The 19,145-nt window shown below is 38.7% G+C and overlaps 1 protein-coding gene across 7 annotated transcripts in view; it reads left to right on the top strand.

Annotated features, from left to right (window-relative positions):
- The window catches only part of CERT1 (ceramide transporter 1), a 148,237-nt gene that overhangs the window by 82,100 nt on the left and 46,992 nt on the right, over positions 1 to 19,145 (top strand). For all 7 annotated transcript variants that reach the window (XR_011258058.1, XR_011258053.1, XR_011258057.1 and 4 more), the window contains one exon: positions 953 to 1,045. Coding sequence is in view for 2 of the 7 variants with exons in the window: in XM_069595335.2 (XP_069451436.2) it covers positions 953 to 1,045 (93 nt within the window). In the remaining 5 variants the exon portion in view is untranslated. The remainder of the gene's footprint in view (positions 1 to 952; positions 1,046 to 19,145) is intronic.

Here is a 19,145-nt window from a genome sequence, read left to right as displayed (position 1 = left end):
CTTAATCAGGTAGGGATTTTAGAACTGGGTAAGCTCTGTGTGAGTTCTGTTTGGACTTTAATCCTTAAATATTTGAGGTGAAGGAATAAAGATGTTAGGTTCTTTATATTAATAATAATTCTGTTAGGCTTTAATATCAGATTTGACCCATTGCAGTCCATTGTTCTAAAAAAGAAAGTTTGAAGTTGTTGCCAAGGCCAGCCTCCTTGGATCTTTTGGCAGATTCTGAGAGCTATAGACCTTATCTATAAAAGCAGAAGGTTAAAGTAGAAATCCAAGCTCTTTTTCAGCTCTAAAATAATTTAATCCAGCAGTTGGAAAGTATAAGAAACATCTCTCAGAATATCTTTTTTGTAGTGATTGGTTTTACCAATTATTGAGTTATTTTCTTCCTGGCATCCATTACTTGCTTTTTTTCCTCTATAACAAAATTAATTTAGCTCCTACTGAGGGAAACAGACACATGACTGTATATTATAGATGTTTCTCTAATGCTAATTTATCTCTCTTGTTTTTTTGACATGTAGATACTTTGGTAGTTACTTAATCCATTTAAATATATAACCTACCTAGTGTGTATGTGTTAGGTGCTCAGTCGTGTCCAACTCTTTGCGACCCCATGGACTGTAGCCTGCCAGGTTCCTCTGTCTGTGGAATTCTCCAGGCAAGTATACTGGAGTGGGTTGCCATTTCCTTCTCCAAACCTACCTACTAGGTGATCTTAATGGTAGCTTGTATGTGATATATGGCCCAGAAAAAAAGTGTTTTCTTGAGCAGAGGAATACTCATTTTTTTCTTTTTCCTTTTTTTTTTTTTTTTTTTTTAGCAGAAGACAAATTCTTACAGGAGTAAGAGTTATTTTTTTTGGCCAAATTATAAAATTTTGGTGAAATGTAAAAAAAAAAATCCCATATCACATGATAAATTCTTCATCTGGTTTTATTTTTTAAAGGAAACTGAGAAGAGAAGAAGAGTGGAGGAAGCCTACAAAAATGCCATGACAGAACTTAAGAAAAAATCCCACTTTGGAGGACCAGATTATGAGGTATGAAATTATAGTTTTGGCCTTAGAAGAAGACACACGTAGAAAAAACATAATATATATTTATGTCACAAAAGTGATTTTTATATTGTGCTTTTGTAACCTTTAAGTATTTTGAATATTTTATAATATATATGCTAGGCTTACCCTGAAAAGATTTTTTTTCCTACAAAACTTTAAATAAAGAGCCTTAAAAGGCTCATTACTAGGCCTGTCTACTTTATAGGACAAGTTTTTGTCTTGCCTGTGAGGGTTATACTTATTGATATTACCTTGTAACTCTTTCTTTTTTTTTAATTTTATTATTTGAAATCAATAGATGCATTATTTTTTTTGCTTGCATTGTAAAGCATGTGGGATCTTAGTTTTCCAGCCAGGGCTTGAACCTGTGCTCTCTGCATTGGGACTGCAAAGTCTTAACCACTGGACCTCCAAGTTCAGTTCAATTCAGTTCAGTCACTCAGTTGTGTCCGACTCCTTGCATCCCCATGAATCGCAGCACGCCAGGCCTCCCTGTCCATCACCAACTCCTGGAGTTCACTCAGACCCACGTCCATCGAATCAGTGAATCAGTGATGCCACCCAGCCATCTCCCTCTGTCGCCCCCTTCTCCTTCTGCCCCCAATACCTCCCAGCATCAGAGTGTTTTCCAATGAGTCAGCTCTTTGCATGAGGTGGTCAAAGTACTGGAGTTTCAGCGTTAGCATCATTCCTTCCAAAGAAATCCCAGGGCTAATCTCCTTCAGAATGGACTGGTTGGATCTCCTTGCAGTCCAAGGGACTCTCAAGAGTCTTCGCCAACACCACAGTTCAAAAGCATCAATTCTTCGGCGCTCAGCCTTCTTCACAGTCCAACTCTCACGTCCGTATGTGACTACTGGAAAAACCATAGCCTTGACTAGACAGATCTTTGTTGGTGAAGTAACGTCTCTGCTTTTTAATATGCTATCTGGGTTGGTCATAACTTTCCTGCCAAGGAGTAAGGGTCTTTTAATTTCATGGCTGCATTCACTATCTGCAGTGATTTTGGAGTGCTCAAAAATAAAGTCTGCCACTGTTTCTACTGTTTCCCCATCTATTTGCTATGAAGTTATTGGGTCAGAAGCCATGATCTTAGTGTTCTGAATGTTGAGCTTTAAGCCAATTTTTTCACTCTCCACTTTCACTTTCATTAAGAGGCTTTTTAGTTCCTCTTCACTTTCTGCCATAAGGGTGGTGTCATCTGCATATCTGAGGTTATTGATATTTCTCCCGAAGTCCCTAATTCTGTTTTTTTGTTTTTGTTTTTTTAAATAAAAGCAACCTACAGAGGAAAACTCCGAGAACTTGACTGGTGAAAGATTTTAGTTTGTCCTGTATACTGTGAGGTCTTATCCATAGCAGAGCATGAATTGTTCTAATTGCCTCACCTTTATGTTTGAAAAATGTCTGAAATCAGCTTCTTTCCCCATTTTGTTATTTGTTAAGGTGTTAGTAGAATCTGCCTCTCCATATACACACACATATAGGAGCACAAGGAATATCATTGGCATGGAAGCAGAATGTTTAAAGAAAAGACATTAGATTGTATTTAAGAAAGTAGAAGAAAAATTCCTTGCCGTTCTTATTCTAGAAAGGAAAAAAAGACCTGCTGTTGATAATATTTTTTATGTTGGGACTAATTTCCAGCTGTGAAAATCTGTAGTATGAAGACTTGAGTGATAATATTTTTAAATTAATAAGGTGTCATTTCATTCCTTCCAGAATGTATAAAAATTACATAATCAGCTGTTGTCGTGGATTTTAAAGTCTAGATTACTGAAATATTAGCTGTTAAAAGAAAAATTTTAACTTTTATTCTGAAGCTGAGCAAGTTGATTTGCTATTTTAGGTTTGTTTGGGGGGCACTATGAGCCTTTAAAACTTGCCCTATTTTTTTCATACTGCAAACATGCATTCACATGTCCAGTCACATCAGTTGGTTCACGTATGTGAAGTGATGTACATTGCCATGTGTACATCCTCTACAAGTGGCTGTGCTTTTGTGTACTCTATAGTAGTGTATATTATTTGTGTGAAAAGTATTATAAACTTATTGCAGTGCAGTACCATATAGCCCATTGTGTTAGTTTGGTACCTGAGCTAACTGTGTTGGACTTTCAAACAAATTGAACTTATGAATGCACTCTCCAAATGGAACTTGTTTGTATGACTGTATGATTGCATGTTTGTCTCCCCTTTTGTTATTTCAGAGGACAGAAAAGGAGGGTCCTTGTGGTAGGTTTGTATGTTCATTAGTTTATTTTTTTTTTCCTTTATTTTAATTTACAATACTGTATTGGTTTTGCCATACATTGACATGAATCCACCACGGGTGTACATGCGTTCCCAAACATGAACCCCCACCCACCTCCCTCCCCATAACGTCTCTCTGGGTCATCACTGTGCACCAGCCCCAAGCATGCTCTATCCTGCGTCGGACAGAGACTGGCGATTCAATTCTTACATGATAGTATACATGTTACAATGCCATTCTCCCAAATCATCCCACCCTCTCCCTCTCCCTCTGAGTCCAAAAGTCTGTTATACACATCTGTGTCTTTTTTGCTGTCTTGCATACAGGGTCGTCATTGCCATCTTTCTAAATTCCATATATATGCATTAGTATACTGTATTGGTGTTTTTCTTTCTGGCTTACTTCACTCTGTATAATCGGCTCCAGTTTCATCCATCTCATCACAACTGATTCAAATGTATTCTTTTTAACAGCTGAGTAATACTCCATTGTGTATATGTACCACCGCTTTCTTATCCATTCATCTGCTGATGGACATCTAGGTTGTTTCCATGTCCTGGCTATTATAAACAGTGCTGCGATGAACATTGGGGTACATGTGTCTCTTTCAATTCTGGTTTCCTCAGTGTGTATGCCCAGCAGTGGGATTGCTGGGTCATAAGGTAGTTCTATTTGCAATTTTTTAAGGAATCTCCACACTGTTCTCCAAAGTGGCTATACTAGTTTGCATTCCCACCAACAGTGTAGGAGGGTTCCCTTTTCTCCACACCCTCTCCAGCATTTATTGCTTGTAGATTTTTGGATCGCAGACACTCTGACTGGTGTGAAGTGGTACCTCATTGTGGTTTTGATTTGCATTTCTCTAATAATGAGTGACGTTGAGCATCTTTTCATGTGTCTGTTAGCCATCCGTATGTCTTCTTTGGAGAAATGTTTGTTTAGTTCTTTGGCCCATTTTTTGATTGGGTCGTTTATTTTTCTGGAATTGAGCTGCATAAGTTGCTTGTATATTTTTGAGATTAGTTGTTTGTCAGTTGCTTCATTTGCTATTATTTTCTCCCATTCAGAAGGCTGTCTTTTCACTTTGCTTATATTTTCCTTTGTTGTGCAGAAGCTTTTAATTTTAATTAGATCCCATTTGTTTATTTTTGCTTTTATTTCCAGTATTCTGGGAGGTGGATCATAGAGGATCCTGCTGTGATTTATGTCGGAGAGTGTTTTGCCTATATTCTCCTCTAGGAGTTTTATAGTTTCTGGTCTTACATTTAGATCTTTAATCCATTTGGAGTTTATTTTTGTGTGTGGTGTTAGAAAGTGATCTAGTTTCATTCTTACAAGTGGTTGACCAGTTTTTCCAGCACCACTTGTTAAAGAGATTGTCTTTACTCCATTGTATATTCTTGCCTCCTTTGTCAAAGATAAGCTATCCATATGTGTGTGGATTTATCTCTGGGCTTTCTATTTTGTTCCATTGATCTATATTTCTCTTTGTGCCAGTACCATACTGTCTTGATGACTGTGGCTTTGTAGTAGAGCCTGAAGTCAGGCAAGTTGATTCCTCCAGTTCCATTCTTCTTTCTCAAGACTGCTTTGGCTATTCGAGGTTTTTTGTATTTCCATACAAATCTTGAAATTATTTGTTCTAGTTCTGTGAAAAATGTGGCTGGTAGCTTAATAGGGATTGCGTTGAATTTGTAAATTGCTTTGGGTAGTATACTTATTTTCACTATATTGCTTCTTCCAATCCATGAACATGGTATATTTCTCCATCTATTAGTGTCCTCTTTGATTTCTTTCACCAGTGTTTTATAGTATTCTATGTATAGGTCTTTAGTTTCTTTAGGTAGATATATTCCTAAGTATTTTATTCTTTTCGTTGCAATGGTGAATGGAATTCTTTCCTTAATTTCTTACTTTCTCATTATTAGTGTATAGGAATGCAAGGGATTTCTGTGTGTTGATTTTATATCCTGCAACTTTATTATATTCATTGATGAACTCTAGTAATTTTCTGGTGGAGTCTTTAGGGTTTTCTATGTAGAGGATCATGTCATCTGCAAACAGTGAAAGTTTTACTTCTTCTTTTCCAATTTGGATTCCTTTTATTTCTTTTTCTGCTCTGATTGCTGTGGCCAAAACTTCCAGAACTATGTTGAATAGTAGCAGTGAAAGTGGGCACCCTTGTCTTGTTCCTGACTTTAGGGGAAATGCTTTCAATTTTTCACCATTGAGGATAATGTTTGCTGTGGGCTTGTCATATATAGCTTTTATTATGTTGAGGTATGTTCCTTCTATTCCTGCTTTCTGGAGAGTTTTTATCATAAATGGATGTTGAATTTTGTCAAAGGCCTTCTCTGCATCTATTGAGATAATCATATGGTTTTTATTTTTCAATTTGTTAATGTGGTGAATTACATTGATTGATTTGCGGATATTGAAGAATCCTTGCATCCCTGGGATAAAGCCCACTTGGTCATGGTGTATGATCTTTTTAATGTGTTGTTGGATTCTGATTGCTAGAATTTTGTTGAGGATTTTTGCATCTATGTTCATCAGTGATATTGGCCTGTAGTTTTCCTTTTTTGTAGTATCTTTGTCAGGTTTTGGTATTAGGGTGATGGTGGCCTCATAGAATGAGTTTGGAAGTTTACCTTCCTCTGCAATTTTCTGGAAAAGTTTGAGGAGGATAGGTGTTAGCTCTTCTAGAAATTTTTGGTAGAATTCAGCTGTGAAGCCGTCTGGACCTGGGCTTTTGTTTGCTGGAAGATTTCTGATTACAGTTTCAATTTCCATGCTTGTGATGGGTCTGTTAAGATTTTCTATTTCTTCCTGGTTCAGTTTTGGAAAATTGTCCATTTCTTCCACGTTGTCCATTTTATTGGCATATAACTGCTGATAGTGTTCTCTTATGATCCTTTGTATTTCTGTGTTGTCTGTTGTGATCTCTCCATTTTCATTTCTAATTTTATTGATTTGATTTTTCTCTCGTTGCTTCTTGATGAGTCTGGCTAATGGTTTGTCAATTTTATTTATCCTTTCAAAGAACCAGCTTTTGGCTTTGTTGATTTTTGCTATGGTCTCTTTTGTTTCTTCTGCATTTATTTCTGCCCTAATTTTTAAGATTTCTTTCCTTCTACTAACTCTGGGGTTCTCCAATTCTTCCTTTTCTAGTTGCTTTAGGTGTAGAGTTAGGTTATTTATTTGACTTTTTTCTTGTTTCTTGAGGTATGCCTGTATTGCTGTGAACTTTCCTCTTAGCACTGCTTTTATAGTGTCCCACAGGTTTTGGGTTGTTGTGTTTTCATTTTCATTCATTTCTATGCATATTTTTATTTCTTTTTTGATTTCTTCTGTGATTTGTTGGTTATTCAGAAGTGTGTTGTTCAACCTCCATATGTTGGAATTTTTAATAGTTTTTCTCCTGTAATTGAGATCTAATCTTAGTGCATTATGGTCAGAAAAGATGCTTGGAATGATTTCGATTTTTTTGAATTTATCAAGTTTAGCTTTATGGCCCAGGATGTGATCTATCCTGGAGAATGTTCCATGAGCACTTGAGAAAAAGGTGAAATTCGTTGTTTTGGGGTGAAATGTCCGATAGATATCAATTAGGTCTAACTGGTCTAATGTATCATTTAAAGTTTGCGTTTCTTTGTTGATTTTCTGTTTAGTTGATCTGTCCATAGGTGTGAGTGGGGTATTAAAGTCTCCCACTATTATTGTGTTATTGTTGATTTCCCCTTTCATACTTGTTAGCATTTGTCTTACATATTGCGGTGCTCCTGTATTGGGTGCATATATATTTATAATTGTTATATCTTCTTCTTGGATTAATCCTTTGATCATTATGTACTGGCCTTCTTTGTCTCTTTTCACAGCCTTTGTTTTAAAGTCTATTTTATCAGAAATGAGTATTGCCACTCCTGCTTTCTTTTGGTCTCTATTCGCGTGGTATATCTTTTTCCAGCCCTTCACTTTCAGTCTGTATGTGTCCCTTGTTTTGAGGTGGGTCTCTTGTAAGCAGCATATAGAGGGGTCTTGTTTTTGTATCCATTCGGCCAGTCTTTGTCTTTTGGTTGGGGCATTCAACCCATTTACGTTTAAGGTAATTATTGATAAGTATGATCCTGTTACCATTTACTTTATTGTTTTGGGTTCGGGTTTATACACCCTTTTTGTGTTTCCTGTCTAGAGAATATCCTTTAGAATTTGTTGGAGAGCTGGTTTGGTGGTGCTGAATTCTCTCAGCTTTTGCTTGTCTGTAAAGCTTTTGATTTCTCCTTCGTATTTGAATGAGATCCTTGCTGGGTACAGGAATCTGGGCTGTAGGTTATTGTCTTTCATCACTTTAAGTATGTCTTGCCATTCCCTCCTGGCCTGAAGAGTTTCTGTTGAAAGATCAGCTGTTATCCTTATGGGAATCCCCTTGTGTGTTATTTGTTGTTTTTCCCTTGCTGCTTTTAATATTTGTTCTTTGTGTTTGATCTTTGTTAATTTGATTAATATGTGTCTTGGGGTGTTTTGCCTTGGGTTTATCCTATTTGGAACTCTCCGTGTTTCTTGGACTTGGGTGATTATTTCCTTCCCCATTTTAGGGCAGTTTTCAATTTTCTCATGGTCTTTCTTTTTGTCTTCTTCTTCTGGGACTCCTATAATTCGAATGTTGGAACGTTTCATATTGTCCTGGAGGTCTCTGACATTGTCCTCATTTCTTTTAATTCGTTTTTCTTGTTTCCTCTCTGATTCATTTATTTCTACCATTCTATCTTCTATTTCACTAATCCTATCTTCTGCCTCCGTTATTCTGCTATTTGTTGCTTCCAGAGTGTTTCTGATCTCATTTATTGCGTTATTCATTATATTTTGACTCTTTTTTATTTCTTCTAGGTCCTTGTTAAACCTTTCTTGCATCTTCTCAATCCTTGTCTCTAGGCTATTTATCTGTGATTCCATTTTGATTTCAAGATTTTGGATCATTTTCACTATCAATATTCGGAATTCTTTCTCAGGTAGATTCCCTACCTCTTCCTCTTTTATTTGGTTTGGTGGGCAACCCTTCTGTTCCTTTACCTGCTGAGTATTCCTCTGTCTCTTCATCTTGATTATATTGCTGCGTTTGGGGTGGCCTTTTTATATTCTGGTAATTTGTCGAGTTCTCTTTATTATGGAGCTTCCTCACTGTGGGTGGGGTTGTATCAGTGCCTTGTCTAGGTTTCCTGGTTAGGGAGGCTTGTGTTGGAGTTCTGTTGGGTGGAGCTGGGTTTCTTCTCTCTGGAGTGCAGTGGAGTGATCAGTAATGGGTTATGAGACGTCAAAGGTTTTGGAGTAACTTTGAGCTGCCTGTATATTGAAGCTCAGGAGTGTGTTCCTGTGTTGCTGGAGAATTTGCGTGGTATGTCTTGTTCTGGAACTTGTTGGTCCTTGGGTGCAGCTTGGTTTCAGTGTAGGTATGGAGGCATTTGATGAGCTCCTATTGCTTAATGTTCCCTGAATTCAGGAGTTCTCTGATGTTTTCAGGCTTTGGACTTAAGCCTCCTGCTTCTGGTTTTCAGTTTTATTTTTACAGTAGCCTCTAGACTTCTGCATCTATATAGTACCAATGATAAAGCATCTAGGTTAAAGATGAAAAGTTTCTCCACTTTGAGGGACACCCAGAGAGGTTCACTGAGTTACAAGGAGAAGAGAAGAGGGAGGGGGTAGTTAGAGGTGACTGGAATGAGATGCGGTGAGATCAAAAGAGGAGAGAGCAAGCTAGCCAGTAGTCATTTCCTTATGTGCGTTCCATAATCTGGACCGCTCAGAGGTATTTATGGAGTTATACAGGGAAGAGGAGAGGGAGGAAGTAGACTGAGGTGGCCAGGAGGATAAGAGAGAGGAATGAGAAGGAGAGAGACAAATCCTGCCAGTAACCAGTTCCTTAGGTGTTCTCCACCGTCTGGAACACACAGAGATTCACAGAGTTGGATAGAGAAGAGATGGGGGAGAAAAGAGACAGAGGCCACCTGGTGGAGAAAAAGGAGAGTCCAAAGGAGGAGAGAGTGGTCAAGCCTGTAATCTCGCTCTCAGGTAAAATTGGGTAGTGAAGTTTGGGTTTTTAAATGTACAAAATTGACAACAAAAACTGAAGAGCAAAGATTAAAAATCTAGAGAAGAGGTTGGATTTTCAAAAATACAATATTAAAGAAAAGAAGCAGAAGGAAAAAGGAAAAAAGAAAAAAAAGCCACAAGAATTAAAAAACAAAACAAAACACCAATAACCACCCAGAGACTATATATGGTGTTTGCCTTAAAAAAAAAAAAAAGTCTTTTTTTTTGAATATTAGTAGGTTATAGAAATAAAAATTAGAGGAGAAATAGAAGACTTAACTATTAAAAAAAAAGTCAGAAAAAATTAAAAAAAGGAAAAGAAAAAGGAATGATTTTTAAAATAGTAAAAATATATTTGCCCCTTCTCTGATATTGTGGGCAGTGTGGGGTCACTTCCAAGGCGGTTCCCTCTGTTTAACTTCTTCTGTTTGCTGGTTTTTTAGGCTCACTAGTTCAGTCGCACTGTGGGGAGGGGGGATGCTGCAAACAAATAGCACTGTCGTGTGCACACAGTGTCTCAGCCCCGCTGGACCTGTCCCTTCTCGCGGCGTACAAACCGCTCCGGCTCTATGATGCTCAGCCGGGAACCGTCTGAGGCCGGCCCTAGGCTGCGTGCACTACCCGGTCTAAGCCGCTCAGGTTCGGCACTCAGGTAGCCCTCAGAGGCACAGATTCAGTTGGGACTGCGCTTTGTGCCCTTCCCGGGTCCGAGTAGCTCAGGAGTTTGGCGAGCGCGGTCGCCGCGGCTTGTCACCTTTTCTGCCGCTGCTGCTCATTTTTCTGGGTGGACCGCTGGCTCCCCTTGTGGGGCAGATGATGACTGTCCAGCACCCCCAGAAGTCCTAGCAAAGAAGCCTGCTTGCAGTTTGGTAAGTGAAGTCTCTCCGGGTCTGCAATTGCCCCTTTCCAGTCCTTACAGCTCTGGCTGTCTGTCCCCGGCGGGGGATGGTCTGCAGCCGGCTTTTTCCGTTCCGTCCTTTGTTCTGTGCTCAGTCCTGGCGGTGTCTTATGTTCGAGCTTTTTGCGTGGTAGCTATCCCACAGTCTGGTTTGCTAGCCCAAGTTAGATCGTTCTGGTTGCGTGTGGGGCGTTCCTGCCCGATTCTTGCAAAGCTCTGCAGCCCGCGCCTCCCGCGCGTCCCTGCCCTGCCCCCACTTCCCAGTGGCGGATGCAGGCGTCTGTGCTGCTTTTCCGCTGGGGGAGTTACTGGTGGGCTTGTAATCTCTTGGTTTTAATTATTTCTTCATTTTTCCCTTTCTGTTATGTTGCCCTCTGTGTTTCCAAGGCTCGCCACAGACTCGGCAGGGAGAGTATTTCCTGGTGTTTGGAAACCTCTCTTCTTATAATTCCCTTTCCGGGACAGGCTTTCCTTCCCAGGACGGAGCTCCCTCCCCACCTCCTTTGTCTCCTTTTTCGTCTTTTATATTTTTTCCTACCTGTTTTTGAAGACAATGGTCTGCTTTTCTCTTGCCTGATGTCCTCTGCCAGCCTACAGAAGTTATTTTGTGGAGTTTGCTCAGTGTTGAAATGTCCTTTTGAGGAATTTGTGAGGGAGAAAGTGGTCTTCACGTCCTATTCCTCCGCCATCTTAGGACCGCCCCTGTTCATTAGTTTAAAGAAATTGCTTTATTGATGTGACTTAGGCTTTCTTTTAAAAACGTTTACTGTTTATTTGCATTTCTTCGTTAGTGGCTCTTAGACACATCCCTTGACATTTTTATTGTTAGAATTTGGGTGTTTTTCCTCTCTTGATTTAGAAGATTGACAGGATTGACTTCATTTCTCAATTTTCTTCGTTTTCATAGTTAAAAATCTTCTTAGTTTTGCCATGTAAAATTTTATACTTTCTTGTATTTAACTCACAGTCTTGATACAGTTATCCTTATGTTTTTTTCATGTTTTAAAAAGTGTTCTTTTTTTGGCCTAAAGATGTAAACTGAGGCAGTCTCAAATTGCCAGAAATTGAGTTTATTTGGGAATAGCAGAGATTGTAATTTGGGAAATGCATGCCGAATAACAAGTTACAGGCAGCTTTGTAGAGGCTGTGGGGCAAGCTGTATTTTATCGGCAAGGAGTGCAGACAAGGGAGGTCCAGCCAGAGTCCAGGCAAGTCAGTTCTTTAGCTTGAAGATGGGGAAAGATACTTGGCAGATGGTCATTGGTTTGGAGATAAGGCTCTGTCTTCTGTTGATCTGGCATTTACGGGAAATCATTCTCTTAGTTAAGTTCCATTCTTTAGGTACAGACATGTGATTCCCATTTCACATCCTCAGATTCCATTTTAGATTGAAATCCTTTCACACTGTACTTCAAATAATTATCTATATTTTCTGTTCTTTTTTTCAGTGATCTCTTCTAAATATATTAACACATCTGATTTTTTATAAATTATGATGTAATGGAGGAATCTGTAATTTTATATTCTAGTTGGAATTGTTGACTAAACCATCTTTTTCCCACCTAGTTGAAATGCACCTCCCTCTTTCTCTTTTAATAGTTAAGGGGACTTCAGTTTTTCCTCATCAATTCTCTATTGATGAAAAATTAAGAAAGAAATGGAAATTTTTATTGGAGCGTAAGGATTATATCCTAGGAACAGCATCTCAGAAAGTTCTGAGATGCTGTTCCATCCATTAGAAGTGTTTTTGAGGCAAAAGGCTCTACATCAAATCAGATGATGTAATAATGACAGTTTACACAGCTCTCTTCTGCTGGTAGGTAACATGACTCACTCCAAGATCAAGAAGGAAGGTTATCTTTTAAGGAGTAGATGCTAGGAGAACGTTGTGTTTTAGGATTGGGCAGGTGTTTTTGTCAATGGGGAAAATTTGGTCATGATGTAAGATGCAGATAATACAGTATACAGTAGCAGGGAAAGGGGAGGCCAAAGGGCAGAGAAAAAGTTTTTTTAAAAAACATTTAAATTTTTCTTGTCTTGCCATAAAATATTAATTTTATTTCACAGTTTCCCTCTTGATCTTTAACCTTTTGATAGAAAGCATCAGGCAATCAAATATTTGGTCCCTTGATGCCAGGGTTGTTGCTCACCTGCCCTTGATCAGTCCATCATGTCTGTCAGTGCTGGGTCCCCATAGCTCAGTTCTCTTTTGGCGGGGGGAATTATACTAGCAGAATGTTCAGCAGGTACTGAGAGCTGATTCCAGGTTGTCCAATACTATTTAACCCAGCTTTCCTCACATGTGCAGTGTGTATGCCCATTATTTTATAGAGCACTACATAGATGTGATATACAAATTCAAGTGGTTTAGACATCATTGTTTTACTGTTAGCAGGTGGCACACAGTATGGAAGGCAAGAAACTATCACTTTGTAACTCCACAAACTGTAATTTAAATTGTCAGGAGGACCAACAACATCATTAATAGAGATTTAAGCCAAGATCCTCCGAAACTGAACTCTTTTCCTAGTGTTTCCCCTGAACTGGGAAGAAGATCGTTCAAAGTGGAAATTTAGCTCTTCATGTGTCATAAAATGAGTTACCGCATATTGTGGCCAGATGGTCATACCGTTGGATACCTGATAGAAACCAGTGTACTCACATTACAGATCAACAGAAGCTACCCATAAGGGGTCTTAAGCCCAAGGCAAATGAATTATGTGTTTTCCTAACCAACCTGGGAAAAACCAAGGTCATGAATTTGTTCTGTAAATCCACTGGCTCCTTGTAGGAGCTACCCAGTATTCACCATCTAATGAAATGGGCTGTTTATGGCCAGATTCAGAATAGGCATCTTTACTTGGCCAGGTAAGAGCATCTCACTTAGGGATATTGGCAGTGATGTTAGCTTGCATGGTGCTAGAGTTTCTTTAAAACAAAATGTCCAAGGGCCATCCAGTTAGAGCCTTGGAGAGGAGAAATCCAGCAGGACAACCTGGGCCACAGGTAATTGGCCCCAAACCCAGTGATTAGATTAATTCTAAACCTGCAAATATTGAGCCCAAGAAAGAAAATGAAACCAAAAAACCGACTCATTAGAAAAGACCCTGATGCTGGGAAAGATTGAAGGCAGGAGGAGAAGGGGACTATAGAGGATGAGATGGTTGGATGATATCACCAACTCGATGGACATGAGTTTGAGCGAGCTCCCAGCATTGGTGATGGAGAGGGAAGCCTGGCGTTCTGCAGTCCATGGGGTTGCAAAGAGTTAGACATGACTGAGTGACTGAACTAAAGAAAGAAATACATCTGATTCATAAGCAAAGATATGAGTTCCCCCTGCCCCACCGAAAAATGAGTATAAGCAGTTACCAAAGTTACCAGTATGCAGACCTGGTCCAGCATCTTGGATTAGCTGTCTCCTTCAGATGTCTTCTTGTGCTGGTCTGATAATACTGTTTTTAGTTGAAGTCAGTTGTCAGAAACAGGAGTTGCATTTTATTCAGGAGGGGAGGCCTAATACAGTCCCTTCTAATGTGACTGAGTCCTTTACCTGAGACCTCTTCCAGTAGGAATAATCTCCTGGTTGCAGGTCATGGCACATCTGGTCTTCATCCAAAGTTAAATTACTGTGATAAGCTTCAGAAACATACTTCGAATGCCCTTTTAATAACTAAACTTTACAATAATATGACAACAAGGAAACTATCTTGGAAAAGAATCTTAGGCAGTAGTGAAGACCTCATTTAATAAAATTAGAATTTAATATCCACTTAAACATTATCTTCTCTAAAATTACCATAATTTCTACCAAATAGAGCCACATTAAGACTAATTTGTTCACAAAATGTCTGACCACATAGACTCTTTAAATTGGCTCTGATGGAACTTTTCATAACGATTCTCAGTTTAACTTAAACTCTCGAGGCCAGGAAAGCCACACCAAAGGCATGTCATGGATTCTTCCTGTGATAAATGTAGATTTGGGTGCTGGGTTTAGGTGAATTTCTCTCTTCTCTAGATTCCCTGAATACCTTGAGATTCCTGCACCTGTTAGTAGGTGTCCTGCCTTGTATACCTGGGTAAGTTGTTGGGAACCTAAGAGTTTACAGATTCTGAAGGGCTCAGATAGAAAAGATAAATGTTTTAGTTCTATATAGAGAGGTGTAGACTAAGGGTTTCTTTATATCTGGAAAGCAGATTTAAAATGAATAGTATTTCAGACGAAAAACAAAAATTATAACCATACTCATAAGTTCATTCAGTCCTGTGAGACTAATCCTAGATCTTAATCTTCAGTTAGCACTTTTATGAAACCATCCAGTTCTCCATCAGAAGTCTTTAATTTCTTATCCAGTTCAGTGGTATGATCTGAAAGTTATCAGAAACCTGTACTTGTAAAAAAGTTCTTTTTATGAATATTCTTGAAAATGAAGTATTTTTGCCCAAACATTGGAGTAAAACAATAAAACTGTCCATAAATTACAAAAGATTTGAAAAGTTAAACACCTGATTCCAGTCCAATTGACAAACTTTGTTACTGCTGTGACATAAAACAATTTAAGATAATTTCTAGAATTATAACTGGTCACATGTTACCAGGACATTTCTGGAGTTCTATATAATTTCTAGAATTTCTATAAAATTGTTACTGCTGTGACATAAAACAATTTAAGATAATTTCTAGAATTATAACTGGTCACATGTTACCAGGACATTTCTGGAGTTCTATATAATTTCTAGAATTTCTATAAAATTGTTACTGCTGTGACATAAAACAATTTAAGATAATTTCTAGAATTATAACTGGTCACATGTTACCAGGACATTTCTGGAGTTCTATATAATTTCTAGAATTTCTATAAAAGTAAAAGTGTTAGTTGCTCAGTCATAAACAACTCTTTGCGACCCCATAGACTATAGCCCACCAGACTACCCATTGACTGTAGCCCACCAGGCTCCTCTGTCCATGGAACTTTCCAGGCAAGAATACTGGAATGGGTTGTCATTTCCTCCTCCAGGGGATCTTCCCAACCCAGGGATCAAACCTGCGTCTCCTGCATCGCAGGCATGTTCGTTACCGTTTGAGCCACCAGGGAAGCTAGACTTTCTAGTTACAACATTTACCCATTTAATAGGACCTCAGAAGTTTTATCACCACTCAAATTTGATAATACTTCCCATGTAATTTAACATACCAAATAGGCCTAATAGTTAATTACTCTTCTCTCTGAGATGGAGAGAAAACAAATAATTTGAGATATACCAGGGACCCTTTGAAAAACCTCAAAGTTAACTAAAGGTCCAGTGAACTTCATTTAGAAGTTGATCTTTGGAAAGTTTGTCAAAAATACCAAAAATTTTCAAAACCTGGTTAAATAGGATCATAGGTCAGTGTCATTTAACCAGCATGAGAGTAAAAGAGCTCAAAGGTTGTCGTAAATCACCAAAAGGCAAAGAAACTCACACTATCTCTTACTAAAAGCAGCTCAGTATTATAAGGAAACTAAATTAAGAGAGAGAAAACTAAATTCAAGTTTCGTATACTTTACCTTTAAAAATCATTTTCTTAATTGAGTCTTACCTTAGCCGTTCCCAACCATGTACAAAACTCTTTTCTCAGTGTCCTTTTCCTCAACCCTTTAACAACTTTGTGTATCCGTATTACTTTTTCTGTTCTTTCCATTCAGAAACAACCAGCTAGCTCTAAGACAAAACTATCCTCATACTTTTTACTCATGCATTTAAATTTTTTTATTTATGTATTTATTTGGCTGCACCCCAGGTCTTAGTTGGGGCACACGTCATCTTTAGTTGTGGCATGTGAACTCTTAGTTGCAGCATCTGGGATCCAGTTCCCTGGCCAGGGATCGCACCTGCGTCCCCTGCATTGGGAGTGTGGATTCTTAGGCACTGAACCACCCCCAAAGTCCCTCTCATAGTCTTTTAGTGAAAACATGCTTCCCATCTTCCTTGCATACTAAAATGTTTCCCTTACTATTTTAGTAGCTTTAGTTATACATATTATAATTCTTAACCTTAAAACCCAGTTTCTAGTAAAAAGTAAGCACTTAAAAACTGTGTTTTACATTATTCTTTAGATTGGCAAGTTTATAAATACTATTTGTTCCTAGAAAACATTCACTTTCTTAAAGAAAATGTCTTGATGTGGCATCATATCAGTAATCCTCCAAGTACCTTTTAGGAGTTTCTCTGCAAAAGGAAACCTGTGTTCTGTAAATAATGTGCCAATATCTTACTTGGAAACAACTTGGGTATTCAGTGGAGTCCCATTATTTATGTTAATTAAGCACAACTCTTAATTGGTATGGACCTAACAGAAGCAGAAGATATTAAGACGAGGTGGCAAGAATACACAGAAGAACTGTACAAAAAAGATCTTCACAACCCAGATAATCACGATGGTGTGATCACTCATCTAGAGCCAGACATCCTGGAATGTGAAGTCAAGTGGGCCTTAGAAAGCATCACTATGAACAAAGCTAATGCAGGTGATGGAATTCTAGTTGAGCTATTTCAAATCCTGAAAGATGATGCTGTGAAAGTGCTACACTCAATATGCCAGCAAATTTGGAAAACTCAGCAGTGGCCACAGGACTAGAAAAGGGCAGTTTTCATTCCAATCCCAAAGAAAGGCAATGCCAAAGAATGCTCAAACTACCACACAATTGCACTCATCTCACATGCTAGTAAAGTAATGCTCAAAATTCTCCAAGCCAGGCTTCAGCAATACGTGAACCGTGAACTCCCTGATGTTCAAGCTGGTTTTAGAAAAGGCAGAGGAACCAGAGATCAAATTGCCAACATCTGCTGGATCGTGGAAAAAGCAAGAGAGTTCCAGGAAAACATCTGTTTCTGCTTTATTGACTATGCCAAAGCCTTTGACTCTGTGGATCACAATAAACTGGAAAATTCTGAAAGAGATGGGAATACCAGACCACCTAACCTGCCTCTTGAGAAATCTGTATGCAAGTCAGAAAGCAACAGTTAGAACTGGACATGGAACAACAGACTGGTTCCAAATAGGAAACGGAGTACGTCAAATATATAAGAGTACTCAATAAAAGGAGTAAAACATTGTCACCCTGCTTATTTAACTTATATGCACAGTACCTCATGAGAAATGCTGGACTGGAAGAAACACAAGCTGGAATCAAGATTGCCGGTAGTAATATTTAATAACCTCAGATATACAGATGACACCACCCTTATGCCAGAAAGTGAAGAGGAACTAAAAAGCCTCTTGATGAAAGTGAAAGAGGAGAGTGACAAAGTTGGCTTAAAGCTCAACATTCAGAAAACAAAGATCATGGCATCTGGTCCTATCACTTCATGGGAAATAGATGGGGAAACAGTAGAAACAGTGTCAGACTTTATTTTTGGGGGGCTCCAAAATCGCTGCAGATGGTGACTGCAGCCATGAAATTAAAAGACGCCTACTCCTTGGAAGGAAAGTTATGACCAACCTAGATAGCATATTCAAAAGCAGAGACATTACTTTGCCGACTAAGGTCCATCTAGTCAAGGCTATGGTTTTTCCAGTGGTCATGTATGGATGTGAGAGTTGGACTGTGAAGAAAGCTGAGCGCCAAAGAACTGATGCTTTTGAACTGTGGTGTTGGAGAAGACTCTTGAGAGTCCCTTGGACTGCAAGGAGATCCAACCAGTCCATTCTGAAGGAGATCAACCCTGGGATTTCTTTGGAAGGAATGATGCTAAAGCTGAAATTCCAGTACTTTGGCCACCTCATGCGAAGAATTGACTCATTGGAAAAGACTCTGATGCTGGGAGAGATTGTGGGCAGGAGGAGAAGGGGACGACCGAGGATGAGATGGCTGGATGGCATCACGGACTCAATAGACGTGAGTTTGAGTGAACTCTGGGAGTTGGTGATGGACAGGGAGTCCTGGCGTGCTGCAATTCATGGGGTCGCAGAGAGTCAGACACGACTGAGTAACTGAACTGAACTGAACTGAAGCACAACTCAAAAGTTCAAGTTACCAAAATCCAGAAGGAGTATTTTATATAAACATTCCCAAAACATAAATTGTTCCTAAAAGGTTAAAAGTTTCATCATATTGTTATTTTTCCTTGCTGAACAATTTTCTAACAGGAATAGTAAGATTTTATTTTATTTCTAGTAAATTTAAGTATAATAAAAGTATTATGCTCTAAAGACATGTCTGTATTACTTAAGCAAACAAGCTTAAGCTAACTTAATAACAGATATTAAGTCAGTACTAAATATATTTTGGACCATATAAACCTGAAATTTATTCTGACCAAGTTCTTATATATTTGAGTACTTACATAAGAGCTTAATTGCCTTTAAACCAATTAAATAGAGCTATTTTACCAAATAATTCTGACACTACCACACATCTACAGCACTCATGTATAGATACGAGGAAACACACCTATTACTGAATTTCAGCCAGAAATCAGGTGTAGTGATGTAAAATCCATCAGTTATAAAAGAGGTTGAATTCTAATTGGGTTTCTGCCAAATGGAACAAATCAAGATCACCTGTTTAGATTGCTAAACCCTTTTTACTAGTATTTATGAGAGACATCACCAACTCGATGGACGTGAGTCTGGATGAACTCTGGGAGTTGGTGATGGACAGGGAGGCCTGGCGTGCTGCAATTCATGGAGTCCCAAAGAGTCGGACACGACTGAGCTACTGAACTGAACTACACTGACTGATGAAAGACACTTCACGTTTCTATTTGAGAAGTAACAAGTTATCTACCCCGTCTCAAGGCCAGAATTATTTTTTCCCCTCTATTTACAAACCTCTTAAGATGATTAGGGGAGTTTG

This window comes from Ovis canadensis, chromosome 7 (assembly GCF_042477335.2).
Source record: "Ovis canadensis isolate MfBH-ARS-UI-01 breed Bighorn chromosome 7, ARS-UI_OviCan_v2, whole genome shotgun sequence".
Classification (NCBI taxonomy): Eukaryota; Metazoa; Chordata; class Mammalia; order Artiodactyla; family Bovidae; genus Ovis; species Ovis canadensis.
Note: the sequence above shows the minus strand (reverse complement) of the source record. Positions and strands in the feature narration are given on the sequence as shown.